At 50.1% G+C, this 15182-nt stretch overlaps 5 protein-coding genes across 5 annotated transcripts; 4 read left to right on the top strand and 1 right to left on the bottom strand.

The window, feature by feature from the left end:
• Nucleotides 1–503: 503 nt before the first annotated feature.
• N7511_000212 (putative aromatic amino acid aminotransferase) lies at nt 504–2375 on the bottom strand (the record flags this gene model as incomplete). The annotated part of the gene is made up of 3 exons (XM_057122637.1): nt 504–1548; nt 1616–2177; nt 2237–2375. The coding sequence occupies 3 exons, from the start codon at nt 2373–2375 to the stop codon at nt 504–506; spliced, it is 1746 nt and encodes a 581-aa protein (XP_056988370.1).
• A 1031-nt stretch (nt 2376–3406) lies between these two features.
• Nucleotides 3407–4468, top strand: N7511_000211 (alpha/beta hydrolase; the record flags this gene model as incomplete). Its single annotated transcript, XM_057122636.1, has 3 exons — nt 3407–3672; nt 3728–3933; nt 3993–4468. 3 exons carry the CDS (start codon nt 3407–3409, stop codon nt 4466–4468), a joined length of 948 nt encoding a protein of 315 aa, XP_056988369.1.
• Nucleotides 4469–4750: 282 nt separating this feature from the next.
• On the top strand, nt 4751–5740 carry N7511_000210 (IMPACT family protein; the record flags this gene model as incomplete). The annotated part of the gene is made up of 1 exon (XM_057122635.1): nt 4751–5740. One exon carries the CDS (start codon nt 4751–4753, stop codon nt 5738–5740), a length of 990 nt encoding a protein of 329 aa, XP_056988368.1.
• Nucleotides 5741–8434: 2694 nt separating this feature from the next.
• Nucleotides 8435–9679, top strand: N7511_000209 (lytic polysaccharide monooxygenase AA11 family protein; the record flags this gene model as incomplete). The annotated part of the gene is made up of 1 exon (XM_057122634.1): nt 8435–9679. One exon carries the CDS (start codon nt 8435–8437, stop codon nt 9677–9679), a length of 1245 nt encoding a protein of 414 aa, XP_056988367.1.
• A 705-nt stretch (nt 9680–10384) lies between these two features.
• Nucleotides 10385–11736, top strand: N7511_000208 (60S ribosomal protein uL4; the record flags this gene model as incomplete). The annotated part of the gene is made up of 4 exons (XM_057122633.1): nt 10385–10494; nt 10553–10647; nt 10770–10920; nt 10980–11736. 4 exons carry the CDS (start codon nt 10385–10387, stop codon nt 11734–11736), a joined length of 1113 nt encoding a protein of 370 aa, XP_056988366.1.
• Nucleotides 11737–15182: the final 3446 nt, after the last annotated feature.

Below are 15182 nucleotides of genomic sequence, written 5' to 3'. Positions count from 1 at the left end.
TCGGTGGCTTTGGGCACTAGGGTGATGGACAGTGGAGACCTCCGTGATTGGTATGTAGGGCGGAGGATCACCAGGGACAAAACCCTGAAGCGAACACAGCGAAAGATCCGTGCTAGACCTAAATCATGAAGATAAGAAAAAGTTGTAAGATAAAAGAGAAAGAATATGGGAGATACTGAAGAGAAGAGGCAGAAGAATTGAGATCTGGGGAAGTGGGTGTGGTCAGGCAACCAGGCCAATCACGAGACCCACGGTCACGAGTCAGTGGCGATGCATCTTCACTATTCATCCATTGTAGATCCCATGGGACCTACGGGGTGAAACACTCGCGCTAATGCAGGGAAATAAATGCAAATCTCAAAGCCCTCATCTGTAGTATCTCGGTTGTCCTACATTGTGTGACCAGTACAGGGATCTTGAGTCCGGAAACTAGATGGGAAAAAAGTCTTGATTGGTGGCGTTATAATGACATTCTAGGTTCTATACCAGACCATTAACCTCGATCAGCACCCGGTCCCTAGAAAGTTGACCCCTGGTCCTAATCGGAGAGCCTCCATGGCCATCTCGGCCTCTTCATCGCCACTTAGGCCGTCGAGGTTCTTCAACTGCCAGAACGACCGAAGACCATCTACCAATCTATGGGTGAAAGGCGCCACCGCGTCAATATCCATGGGGGCAAAAGCCACCCGAATGAATCGGTATGCCTTGGCAGCTGATGTAGGAGTTGCAGCGAACATACTTCCCGGTCCAACAAGACACAAATACGGCTTCTTGGTCAGATGGATCCAAAAAGCCTTGGATAGCCGCTCTCCGCTGAACTGAGAACGCAGGGGGTGAGCATCAAAGAATATTTCCACCCAAGCGAACATGCCGCCCATCGGCCAGACAAAGTCATACAGTTGCACTGGGTCGACCACCTCCCAGTCGTCGACATGATCAACTTTTGATCCCTCGTTGAACAGGTACTTGTTCTCTTCCAGGACCGTGCACATGGCTTGCATGCGCTTTTCATAGCTCCCGCGTAGACCCTCCAACCAGCGGACCCAGCCGTCCATGTGCCAGCCTGAAGATACTTGTTTGGACCGAGTGTTGCTGTCCTCTTCGGACTTTCCAAAGATCATCTCTGCCACTAAGGACTGGACAAATCCAGATGGTTGTTGTGTGGTGACTTCTGTGATCCGAGCGAAGCGCTCAATAAATGCTGGCTGTGCTGTGATCCAACCCAGTCGACTGCCAGGTGCGATGGTCTTGGAGAATGTGTCGAGTCTCACCACTCGTCCCTCGGTATCGATAGATAGATAGGAGGGAACCAGTGAGTCCAAGAACTCATAACCTGACGACTTGCCCTCTGCATTGTAGTTCTTAGTATACAGATTCGGCTCAGAAGATGCGCCGCGATAATGAACGGTCTTTTCATAGGCAGACGGAAACTGCAAGTTCCAATACGGTTCATCTTCGACGATAATCACATCGTATGTTTGGCAGAGAGCGTAGATCTGCTTTCTTCGCTCGACTGAAAGTGTACCTCCAGTAGGATTCTGGCCGGTTCTGTGACGGTTTAGTATGACCCATCCATGCATGACCCCTTTCACGCAGGAGAGGCAGTATAACTTACGCTACAGTATACATCAAATGAGGCCTGCGACCGCGTCGAAAGTCCCAGTTCTCCAATACATCTTTCAATCCACCTTTGCCGGTAGCAAGCATGCCTTGACCATCCATTGCAACGCTGGCAATGTTCAGTCCGCGAGGCCGCACCGTCTGAATGGCATTCATATACGCCCACTCCTCGCACAAGACACCTTCCCGCTGCTGGATCCAGTCGCGGTCGGGGTTCCAGATATTCGTGAATGCCTCCACTGCTTTGTGGAAGCCATCCGTCGACCCGCAGGTCATGATGATATCGGGACCACCTGCATACGGGATATTCGGGTGAAGATGCTCGCGTGTGAATTGTCGCAGGAATGCGGATAAAGGTTCGATGCCTTCCGCGGTGCCATATTGTAGCGCTGTGGCTAGGTCGATTTTTCGTGAAGCATCTTTCGTCTGGCTCTCTTTAGGGACTGTTACTCGCACTGATGATTTGGCGTCTTCCTTGCTGGTTGGTAGGAAGCGTTGGGGTAGCGCGACTTTGGCTTCGAGGGTATCATACGGGAAGTAGGATGGATGTGGCAACCCTACTGGATTGTCAGTCTCAGGGGATCTCAGATATAGGATATTCTCAGGGGTAGTTGACCTCCAGCGAAATTGGCGATTCCGGGAATTAGGAAGTATTTATAGAAGTCTTTGACACTGCTGGGTTTCTTGTTCTTGGTCGCGTAGGATAAATGGTGCGACAAGTCCAGCGGGAGTGGAGCTGTGGCTTGAGCTGTCATGACGATCGCTTCAACGGCCTTGCATATAACGATTGAACGGTGCAAATTGGACGATCAACAAATAGGGCATGAAGTGGTAAGCCAAAATCAAGAAATATCAACTGTAGCTTGGAGCAAGTTTATAAAACCAACGGAATCCCCGGCCCACCCCCCGCAATGCTTGATAAGCACGCTGGTTTTGGGTCTCGATCTAACCGGAAGAACAGGCTTCATTGGCCAAGGTCAATCTTATCTCATACCAGTAGCACTATGGCGATAGAGCAAAGCAGTCCCGGCTTCCATGGTCCCGATTGGTTGGTGCATGTGGTGATACTTGGGCGATTATGGCGAGCTTACTGTACAATGGGGCACGCGTCCCAAGAAGCTAGATTAGGATCTAGACATGAATGCTCTAGAGAATGAGAGTATCTCAGGTTCAGTCTTCTTTGTGATCGAATGAATGCTAAGCTTCAGAAGCTTCAGAAACTTCATCCGAGTGAAAGGCTTATTAACAAGAGGCAATGTAGTCTAGCGAAGCCCAGATTTGACCTGGTTCCAGTTCAAAGCAAATTCTCATGCTAAGTCTGTTTGATTCCACCAGTATTTGTTATTGGTCTACCACATAAATCTCACGAGTGAAGCATGATCCATCTCACATTCAAGTCATTCCGAAAAAGGCGATTGGCCTCTTTTCCTAGCAGAGCTTCTACCCAATCATATCTTATAATTTCTGTATAAAGAATATATCAGTGATTGGGTATGTCTTCAATGATCAAATATCTTGGGTTGGTTTCCTTCACAGCACGGCCTTGGCGCTGGCACTTGAGCAGTAAGATATCACTACCATTACCTTAATCAAGCTTGCTGAGGTGAGACTATATATTATAGTTCATTGGCATTCTCTCGGTATTTCAAATTTATCTAGATAAATAGAGCTTCGTCGTCACATTACAAAAGTCTGACTGACACTAAGTTTTTGCCAACACAGAGTTGCTATATATAATTCACATACACCACCAACATCACCCTAAATAACAATATTCACAATCATAATGGCTGCATCTTTGGATATAGTCAACCAAACCTTCGCGAATGAACTTTCCAAAGGACCTCCTTTATATGAGAAGACACCGGTCGAAGCGCGCCAAATCCTCGAGAGTGTACAGCAACACACCCCAGCACCTGATATCACCCAAGAGGAACTTGATGTCCCCTATGAATCCTACAATGTGAAGACAATTATCTTCAGGCCGAAAAGTGCCAATGGCCATCTGTCTACTATCTTCTATACGCACGGGGGCGGTTGGATTCTGGGAAGGTATGGCACTAATCATGACCCTATTCTGGACAACAGGAATACTCATCAAATCCAGCCCCACTGTTCACGGCTCTTTGATGGAAGACCTGGCACGACAGACCGGTGCAGCTATAGTGTTCCCATACTATACCCCCGCGCCGGAGAAGCAGTATCCTACTCAATTTGAGGAGTCATTTGCTGTGTTGAAGTATATTGTTGAAAATGGAGAAAAGTATCATTTGAAGACAGAGACACTTGCTTTGGCTGGTGATAGTGTTGGCGGTAAGACTATATCTGGTGATAACTAGGAACAGCCCATCATTGATAACTTTTACTCTTAGGGCACATGGCCATCGCCATGGTCCAGCTAATCCACACCCGCAACCTACCCGTCAAGCTGTGTCAACTCATTCTCTTTTACCCAGTTACCGACACAGCAGAGAAAAGTGAAACGTACAAGATATACAAAGATGGGCCATACCTCACTGAAAAAACGATGGACTGGATGATCAGTGCCTTTTTGCCAAATGAAGAGCAGAGGTGCAATGCTCTTACTTCGCCGTTGAAGTATGCAACCGACGAAGAACTATCCAGATTTCCGTCCACTGCTGTCTTCCTATCTGGCGCTGACCCGCTTATTGGAGAGGGTCGGGCATTTGGGTTGAGGCTGCAAGCCGCTGGTGTCGAGACTGCAATTTTGACGGCTGATGGGCAGATTCATGATTATGTTATGCTTGAGCCTATTCGAGGAACGGAAACCGCCAAAGCTGTGATTAAGCTGGCTTCCCTATACTTGAAAAACGGATTGGGACTGTGAGTTGTAGTGTTTGTTACAACTTCCTCTTAATGAATGCGTTTGAATGCGTGTGTAGTGCCTTAAGCTTGATGTGAAACACCCAAGAGTCAGAAATATGCATAGTTCTCATATACTGTAGACTCAAAGAGCCAGATCCCAAACAATGCTCTAGATGACAGCAATGTCGCATCATATAAAAAGAAGCGCAGGGATTCCGAGCCAGTTGATGCCTGAATGCCTGACCGCCTTAATCTCCGACACAAACCCGCAATCTTCACCCCGCGCGAGCTCAAGCTCCCAACAATGTCGGCCCCTGAAAACCAAGACCTTGTTGAAGAAATTGAAGCAGTAAACGCCATCTATGAACCGGACACAGTAACAATTACGCGCGCCTCCGGCATATCCAAGAACACTCTCGACCTAGGCAGTTCCGCGCAATCCACCGACAATGCACACACTACAGTGAACCTCCAAATCCCCGGCCAACCCCATCTTTCCTTTCGAATCGGGTTCGAGGCATCATACCCAGAATCCAGACCTACAGTGCTAGGAACTGCATCAACCGCCGCGCGCGGAGAGGGCAAGATCGCAATTGATGTTTTGGAAGATATCGTCCAGCGAACATGGCAGCCCGGTGCGGTATGTCTGTTCGATGTGATCAGTGAAGCTATGGAGGTGTTTCCTGAATTGAGTATTGGCGGAGGGGGTAAGGACGAGGCTGGTGAACCAGATGATACGTCAACACAAGCGCAAGCCCAAAATGGCGCGTCGACAACTGATGACATGACGGCGGAATGCTTTGAGGCTTTGTCGCTGCGCGATGCGTTTGGTCTTGATAGCCCGCCTGACTGGATCCTTTCGGATATTGTTACGGAGAAGAAGTCTGTGTTCGTGGGCCGTGTGGCGCGGGTTCAGAGTCTGGCGCAGGCGCAAGCTTACCTTGATCATCTTACTGCTACTGATCGGAAGGTCGCTGCTGCGACGCATAACATCAGTGCGTGGCGGATCCGTCAGAAGAAGACTGAAGGAAATGGAGAGGAGGGAGAGACGATTGTTCAGGATTATGACGATGATGGGGAGACAGCTGCTGGAGGGCGGTTATTGCATGTAATGCAATTAATGGATGTATGGAATGTGGTCGTTGTTGTTACGCGATGGTATGGTGGAATTCATCTTGGCCCGGCGCGGTTCCGGCTCATCAATGATGTTGGTCGTGATGCGTTGGTCAAGGGCGGGTTCACGAAGGAGGAAGGAAATGCTCCTGAGAAAGGAAAGAAGAAGGGCAGGAAATGAAGACAAGAAATGGGAGAGCGTTCTCTTTCCTTGATTGCTCCAATCGTTGGATTTCATCTTGTCATGTCTTTTCACATGGAACATCTCTCGCCCCATAAAGGGCAGGGATGATGAAACAACCGTGCCTGTTAGATGGGATGCTTGATGGAACCTCAGCAGGGCATCGATGAGTCTAGTGTTTTCGGATACGACCTTCCTGAAAGTGATCGGGAGACACTCGACATCTATCCACGACCGAGCTTGACCAGAGAGGGAAATTGCGGCATGCTTGGCTCATCACACCACCTTGAGACAATATCGGCGCTTCACTTGCCCGCGTTTTCAGGTCTGCACCGCAGTTATGCGTCGAACGGGGGCCTCCCGCTCGCGTGAAACAGTTGGTGGGACCTCTCGTTCATCCAGATTCAATGTGACAGGTGTCTGGCATGGCCTCTACGCAAAAGCCGAAAAGCCCAAGGGTAGCAAATCTTAGCACCGACGAGTGCACACATCGACCAGCCTTCAAACTGATTTAGTACATATTCTAAATCGAGTTAACGCGGTCCAGCATGACACACTGGGTCCCGCACGTCGACCGTCAAATTTTCACCTCTAGTATATCTCCCCACGATCCGACATCCTCGGATAGCCATCATGTACGGAGTAGAAGCAGCAGAAACCGTTTTGTGAGAGAAATCAGCGTATGCGAACGGTCTGCAGCCACGATGCACGGTTTTTCGACATTCTTCATCCTCACACCGAGATCCCACGGATCCAATATTTGACGGCTCAATTTTGAGGTTATATCCACAGCACTTGACGAAATAGTCATGCCTATGCGAGAGGAGCTCTGAAAGAGCCAACGTTGTACGAAGGTTAAGAGTAAGTATAGTTAGATGGCGATCAACATTTAGTTCGCGCGGAGGCAACCTTGGTACAGTGCCGTGCAGCGGACGAGTCACAGCGGCTGTAGATATGAAATGCGATCTCTGTTTCGGAAATTGGCAAATAGATCGGGGTAGTCGTTCTAGGTTGGGATAGCCGAGAATATGTGATCTGTTGAAATTGCAGGATTTGACCCGGGATCAACTTCAATGCCGACATTTTGTATATCTGAAACAGGCCTAGAAGGGAGTTCTGGGGTTCGCTTGGAACTGTGGGCATAGATGATGGATTTGACATCCGCTATGTGCATTTTTTCCATTTTTCGTTCTCCAGAGGTGGATCTGTCAGTTCCTGGTCCATGTTTGAAGAGATTGGAGCTTGCTAGCTAGAATCACACGCTAGAACCGTACCACTCGTACACCTACGGATATCCGAATAGGTAGATGGATCGTCTTGGCAGAGAAGTATAAGTGTTTCCACTATGAATATGCGAGATTGGATGGGGGTTGTAGCGCGATGAGTACCCCATACAACAGTCCCGTGATCTCTCAATGGTCAGGACTGATCTGAATCACACTTCTATTGAAGCTGCGTCATCGATATTTTGGGTTGATACAAGGGGGACATGAGACCAATGCTTATGACACCTTATGGAGATGCAGACATTCAAGCCCTGTAGGCCTCAGGGATAGGGGTGACCTGTCAGCGTCCAAGTGCCGAGTGATTTGTCCTCGACCCGCTGGCACAGAATCAGGGCGGTTACAGCCACAGCCAATCCTCAGAAACATCGTGTGCCAGCGGTTGATGGTGCGACAAGTCAGGGGGTAGTGGAGGGGTGCCTTGCACCGCGGAACATCGTGGTTGGTCCATCCTCCAGCCGCCCAGCCTCAGACCGGCAGATCGCAGGGTCTGGGGGTTAATACCGAGGTTCCTACTGGCTGGGAACCTAGAGTTTATGTTCGATGTTCTCTCTGCGATCGAGTGGTTTTCTCTTGTGAGTGGAGGTGAACATGAAACATCCCAGCTTGCCTGCACGGCAGCGAAAGTTCAGATCGACCAAGCGGATGGGCGACCTTGGCTCTGAAGAGGAGTTCAAACTTGGCGGATGTGTCTAATTGATTGCTATGCAGTGTAGCATCGTCTCCATGTTCCCAGGACTTTGGTCTCCATAGTCGCTTAGAGGGCTCGAGAGTTCTCCATCTATGAATATAAAACCCCTGCCAATGCTACAGGGTTGTTCTTCTTTCCTGTGTACATTCTACTCTCTTCTTTTCTGACTTTGCTCGACTACCAGGCTAGCCCTGTGTTTCATTCTCTCTTTATTCTTGGTGGTTTTGCCTGTGGCAGACTCCGACAGTCCCTTCTGATTCACAAAGAAAATACGCACATTCATCTTCAAAGACGCTAGAATCAAAAAGCTTAGCTTATTGTTTCTAAGACATTGCGTCACTTGCCACAAAGGTATTGTTTGTTTCCAGTCTCTTTCATCTGTTTTGTTCTATTGTTTGGGGGCTGGTGAATACTATCTATGAACACATTTTGTTTCGTCTCATATCAGAATCCTTTTTAACAGGTGTCATTGGGGTATTTGCTATATCTACTGCTTTTTATATTCAGACCCTCTGTCTTTCTCGTTTCTGCTTTCAGTATGATATCTTCGCATCAAGCCCTAACAATCTCCAGCTCTCCATTCTTTCCAACCAAACCACCAAGGCACAATCCTTTTGACAACTTTTGATTCCTTTCGTCTGGCACGAATCGAATCCACTTGCAAATCCATTTCTCAGTCGAACCAGAATTGAAAACAAAAAAGTCTGTTTTACCTTCATCATGATGTTCATCAAGTCCAACATCCTGGCTGCTATGCTCGGCGCCTCTGCCGCCAGCGCCCATATGATCATGTCTTCACCCACTCCTTACAGCAAGGACAGTCTCAACAACTCCCCTCTGGCAGCGGATGGCAGCGACTTCCCCTGCAAGCTGCGCGACAATGCCTTCGAGGCTCCTGCAACCGAGACCGTCATCGGCATTGGCGAGTCCCACCCCTTGACTTTCGTCGGCAGCGCTACCCACGGTGGTGGCTCCTGCCAGATTAGTTTGACCACCGATCTGCAGCCCTCCAAGGACTCCGAGTGGAAGGTGATCAAGTCCTTCGAAGGCGGCTGCCCTGCCAACGTTGATGGCAACCTGTCTGGTGGCGCCGAGGCCGCCGATCCCGATACCTTCAGCTTCAAGATCCCCGAGGGTATCGCCGCAGGCAAGTACACTCTGGCCTGGACCTGGTTTAACCGCATCGGCAACCGCGAGATGTACATGAACTGCGCCCCCATCACCGTCTCCGGCAGCTCTTCTAAGCGTTCCGTCGACGAGGACAACGAACTGTACTCCAACAACACCCAGGTCTTCGACAAGCGCTCTTCCAGCTTCCCTCCGTTGTTCGTTGCCAACGTCAACGGTTGCACCACCAAGGAGGGTGTTGATATCCGTTTCCCTCAACCAGGTGATTACGTCGAGTTCCTCGGTGAAGCCGCCAACCTCGCTGCCGAAGGCTCTGAGGCATGCACCGGCACTGCTACCTTTGGAGGTGCTGGCGATACCAGCTCGGGATCATCTTCCGATTCCGGCTCCTCCGGCTCCTCTTCTTCTGTTGTCGCCAGCGCTCCCAGCGCAACTGCCTCTGTCTCCGTGGCCCCAGCTCCTGTTGCTACCCCCTCAAGCGTCCCTGAGGTTCCCGCTGCTGGTTCTTCTGGCTCTGGCTCTGGTTCTGGCTCTGGTGCTGGTTCCTCTGCCACTCAGGCTGCCCCTGCTTCTCCAACACCTTCCACTGGCGGTTCCACCACAAGCTCTGGCACTTTGACAGGTGCCTGCAGTGCCGAGGGCCAGTGGAATTGTATTGCAGGCTCCTCCTTCCAGCGCTGTGCGAATGGAAGCTGGTCCGCCTCGCAGCAAATGGCTGCAGGGACTCAATGTGGCGCTGGTCTGAGCTCTGATCTTTCCATCACTGCTACCATGCAGGCTCGTCATATCTCGGCTATGCGTTTCCGTAAGCGTCACGTTGGCGGTCACCACGCATGAATATGAGACAACTTGATCCGCTGGTGTCGGATGTTGTCCTTATCCGCCTTTGCACTGAACATTCTTCTCTTCTCTTCTTCTCTTCCTACATTTTTTTTCATTTCCACTGCCGGTTTTTTGACCTGGAGGGACCTCATTTGATTTTGGTGAACATGTCACTTCTTTTCATCCTGTATATTTAGGAGATGCGACTCAAGAGTTTTTCTCGAGTTTCAATGAACAATCATTTTGATATAAACGTGTGTGGTGTATCCTGAGTTAGAAGGCCAGTAGCTCGTAAGTTAATCAAACCAGTTGAAGCTTCGTCAGTAGCAGCGATATCATGGACTTGACAGTTGTTGTTAGTATTTTATGCCTTTTCTGTCACAGTGTACAGAGACAGGTCTTGTTTATTAGTAAAAAATATTGTATGGTGACTTCAAACGTGTCAATGTGAATCAAAGTCGATACCAGGCAATAAGTATAACTGCAAGGCCAGTCCTATAGACAGGGCGTAAACATTGGATCGAGCACGTGCCTTGATAGAAGATATGTCACGTGATAGAGACAGCATGCCAAGCCAGCTAGCCCTTACTAGGAAGTCAGGGCTTAGGGTTGGTCGCCCCACCACAGTTTCTCACTAAGCGAAAAAATCCACATCCAGGTGAAGCCCCCAGAAGTGCAGAGATTGGATCTTCAACCTCACCTCGACACCGACCAGCAACAATGGCCTCCCGCCCTACTGTCTCGATCGCCACGGCTGAGGGCAAGCCCTCCGGGGCCTCTCACCCCTTGCCCACCGTGTTCTCTGCTCCTATCCGTCCGGATATCGTCCAGTATGGCTCGCCAAAATGAAGGAATTGATCGTTGCAAGTACTAACGGTCGAACTACAGGCAGGTTCACGTCGGTATGGCCAAGAACAAGCGCCAGCCTTACGCCGTCAGCGAGAAGGCTGGTGAGCAGACCTCTGCTGAGTCCTGGGGTACCGGTACGTTTGCACACTTTTCGACATTGAAAGAATCGAGTTCGAACAGCGAAGAAATTTGCGGGAAATCGATTTTTCATCATCTGGGTATCAAATAACTGACTGGATTTGCTTGGAATGAATAGGTCGTGCTGTTGCCCGTATTCCTCGTGTCTCTGGTGGTGGTACTCACCGTGCTGGTCAGGCTGCCTTCGGTAACCAGTGCCGTTCCGGTCGTATGTTCGCCCCTACCAAGGTCTGGCGCAAGTGGCACCAGAAGGTCAACGTTGGCCAGCGGTATGAACACCCTTTTCGAAATCGGCGCATTGAGTTACAGTGGACTAATGAGTTTGCAGTCGTTTCGCTACCGCCTCCGCTCTGGCTGCTTCTGCCTCCCCCGCTCTCCTCTTCGCCCGCGGTCACCGTGTCGCCAACGTCGCTGAGGTTCCCCTCGTTATCGAGTCCAAGACCTTCACCACCTTGAACAAGACCAAGGCCGCCATTGCCCTTCTCCAGGCTGTTGGTGCCGGTGCCGAGCTCGTCAAGGTCCAGAAGTCCCGCAAGCTCCGTGCTGGTAAGGGTAAGCTCCGTAACCGCCGCTTCCGCCAGCGCCGCGGTCCTCTCGTTGTCTACAACCCCGAGACCGACGGCAAGGACCTCGTCAAGGCCTTCCGCAACATCCCCGGTGTTGAGACCTCCCCCGTCTTCTCCCTCAACCTCCTCCAGCTCGCCCCCGGTGGTCACCTCGGCCGCTTCGTCGTCTGGACCTCCTCCGCCTTCGAGGCCCTCGACCAGGTCTACGGCACCACCACCACCCCCTCGGCTCTCAAGCGCGACTACCTCTTGCCCTCCAACATTGTTGCCAACGCCGACTTGACCCGCCTTATCAACTCTTCCGAAATCCAGTCCGTTCTCAAGGCCCCCAAGGGAGAGGCCCGCACCAAGCGTGTCAACGTCCAGAAGAAGAACCCTCTCCGCAACAAGCAGGTCATGCTCCGCCTCAACCCCTACGCCGCTGCCTACTCCAAGCAGAAGCTTGGCCAGCAGTCCGTCGAGGGTGGCAAGCCTACTGCTCCCGCCGAGGCTTTCCTCAACACTCTCTACGAGAACTAAGCGGTTTTCGCTCCTGCTATTTACTTGTTAACGCAAGTTGACAATTTGTAGTCAGCAAAAATGAATCAATGCCTTTTTTGCAATACCCATGGGTTCTATTCGGAGTAGTAATGTGATCGGTTCTGTTCTTACTCAATGACCCTTGAAATCTTCGTATACTTGCGGTAAGTCACCTAGCAGCGTAGACAGATTGGGGTCTCTAGGTTTGTATTCTGCCTTTACTGCCTCTGTTCAATCCTCTTTTTGCTTGTTGCATTGCCCATTGCTCTTCAGTGCTCCGTGGCACGTGCTACCATGCATGATTGCATGATATACTGCTTTGCAGGACCGATTGGTGTTGACAGACCAATATGGCTATACCTACACAGTGCCTGTTCCAAGATGCGCATTTCAATGCTTCTTCCGTTATGATTGCGCGCCTGGTCCCATTCACATCCATTGTTGGCGAGTGCATATTTTTACCATTATGCATTTTCTTTCCAAGCCGACCATAAACAGAGAACCTGTCGCCAGATGCTCATATATCAACATTTGCATTCTTCCCTGTCAGTCCCGTTCAAAGCGAGGGACTTTTGATTTTTACCCCCTCCAAATAATGTATTGGTCCAATGCAAACCCCTCAGTCCAAGCATATGTTATTCCCATCCAACTCAATCGTCACATGCTGCCTTCTCCCGTACCTAGGCACGACCAGCACCAGGGAACGTTACTAATGACAAAGAATTTGAAAATTGCATAACGTGAACGTTCCGGGTGAAACACGTAGCATCGCTTATGGAATTAGCGCAAAGCAATTTACACGATGTGACGGCTACGCCAGAAACTGTAGGTCGACCCGCAAGCCCGACAACCCTCGAGGATCATATATTGCGCTAAAGCTGCACCGCGAAAGGCACGGTAATTTGCTCTCTCTCCCTCTCCCGCTCATGCACCTCCCCGCTGGAACAGGTGAAGCGCAATCACGAAGACAGAAGAAGCACGGCACTCGTGCTTCACGTGCGACGTTGGACCCGATCTTCATCTAATATACTTTGCGCTTGGCTTGCCTCCCGCTTGCGGTTCTTAATGCAGAGTCTATCTTTGTTAGTATTCCGTGTAGCCAAGCTCGACGGTAATAAGGTTTGGTCCGTATTCCCCGTTCCAGGCCGGGCGTCGATGGGGAAAGCTGTAACGCTATCCCGGATTGGGGGAGGGATTTCCAGTGCAATTGGACTCGACGGGCGCACAAGGCAGTAACCGAGAACCCTTTCTGAATCTCGATCGAGGACGTGCGACTGAGATTGCCAAGAACACCGTCAGGGTCCGCGGCTGATAGTCTCAGGCACTTGCGTGCCCGAGTGGGGGAAATGGGACAGTGTGTACGTCAGTTCGCGGTGGATATCCTTTCTCGTTCTTCGGTTTCTTCAGCAGAGAGTATCATCCGACTGGCTGATCAAATTGGACTATACTCGTTAGGGAGATATGGTGAGAGGTGGACACAGCTCCAAATACTGTATTGTTTACTGGACGTGCCCTTTTTTTTTTTTTCTTTTTCTTTTCTTTCTCACGGAGTCGAGTGACGTCGGAGGGTTGGAATTCTTCCAGACTTGTTCCAAAAAGGGGGAATTTGTCTTGGGAAGAACTCTCCAGTGTTTAAATTCTCCCTTCTCCATTCTAATGCAACATCACCACAATAGCCGAGAGATATCGGAGGAGAGAAAATCTCCGATCCGAGCGTCTCGTATAGGACGCAGAACCACAAAAAAAAAAAATCAAAACCAGACTCTAAAAAATGACCTATGAAACGTGCCAAAGAGCGGTCTCGGTAAGATCTGCCGAATGCGTGGGAGCTGCATATACTCTTGTAACCGCGCTCCCTGGGAAAAAGTCTTGGACTCTATTCGCAGATCACAATGCTATCTATAGGCATGTCTCACCCAACACGAATTGGTTCAGGGGTGCGGACCAAAGCGCCTTGCGCTATCGGGTGTTGGACCGACACTAGACTGTCGCAGGATGCAAAACATGGTGCAGTTGCAGAGTTGCAGCACAGTAGTGGGAGTAGTGGGAGTAGTGTGTAAACAAGGTATCAGATCCATTCCGGAATTATGGTTATTTCCTAGAAAGCAATTCTACAATATTCTCCGCGCTATAGCTTCGGGTCTAGACCCCAAGGAGACAAAAGACACCATACGTTGATCTTGGTACGGAGAAAAAACCCTGCCCTAACAGGACGATGAAACTTAGTCACCTCACTGTGGGTGCGGATTGCTCTTTATATGAATGTCTCAACTCTCCCCTTCTCAACGGATTCCATTCCCCCCTCGGTATTTATTCGGAGAATTGGGTCGTTCTGACCTCGGGTGGAAATACCAGATGGAAATTGGCTCGAGAATGCCGAGTTGGAGTAACGGCCAAGTCCCGAGAAAACCGGGTACGAAAAAATCTGGGGCGAATAAAAGCATAAGGGAAGCGAAAAATTTAAAAGCTTCTCGCGTCATTTCGTCTCAGGCGTTCCCTAGAAGAGAAAACGCACACTCTAAAGAAGGGGCTGAGTCCCAATGGGATGACGATCCCGAGTGACGGCTTGCAGATCAGATCGCCAGGACTTTTGAGACATGATACGTGGTCTCCGGAGTGCATCGCCGTTGAAGGACGGTAAGAAAGCCCAAGTGGGGGGAAGACAATGCCAGCAAGGTATTGGTCCTGGCTTGTTCCCAGGCAAACTAGAAGACCAGGGTTCCCTGTCGTGCATCCTCGACCTTCCTGTGTGTACATGCGCAGAAGCCAGAAGTCCGAAGCCCGAAGCCCGTTTTGCATTGGTATGAATCAGGATGTGAAGGCCAGCTCCATGGCTTTTGATTCAAGAGTAATACCGCAGTGTACCCAAGTGTATTCAAGTGTATCAAAGGGTGAGAATCTCCACTAGGTGCCTGTCTCCGAACTCAATCCCACTGACCCAAATATTCAGTGTACACAGAATCCAGATGGTCTCGGCTTTGACTCTCCATAGAGTATAAAGCAGTTCGGAACTAGGAAATATGGAGATCCGAGGGCCTCAACCGAGGGTCCTACACCTCCCCCCCTCCCAAAAAAACAGAAAAAAAAAAAAAAAAAGGAAGTCATCTCCACCTGTGGACCACACAGTCGATCTTCACCAGAGCCTATCCAAAAGTGAGATAAGCCCTGCGGCCCCGACGCTGGAAGGAGGATTTGCCCGTCCAGGCATCTAGTCGCCCGCGCCACTGCCCGGCCGAAGGGCACTCAAGAGACCCACCGTGAGGGTATTCGCGGCCAGGATTCCGAGTCCAAAACAAGCTCACCTGTTATAAATATTAATAAGTTATTTATTGTCGAGAGGTTCTCCCACATGAACTCCGAAATTTCACCTTCGGGAACGGTTACATGTTCACGTGGATAACCTCGATTGCTCGTACACGCTTCTTGTTTCCTGTTCATCCTGCATC

Source organism: Penicillium nucicola, assembly GCF_028828085.1.
Source record: "Penicillium nucicola strain IBT 29836 chromosome Unknown utg000001l, whole genome shotgun sequence".
Classification (NCBI taxonomy): domain Eukaryota; kingdom Fungi; phylum Ascomycota; class Eurotiomycetes; order Eurotiales; family Aspergillaceae; genus Penicillium; species Penicillium nucicola.
This window is presented reverse-complemented; position numbering and strand designations above follow the sequence as displayed.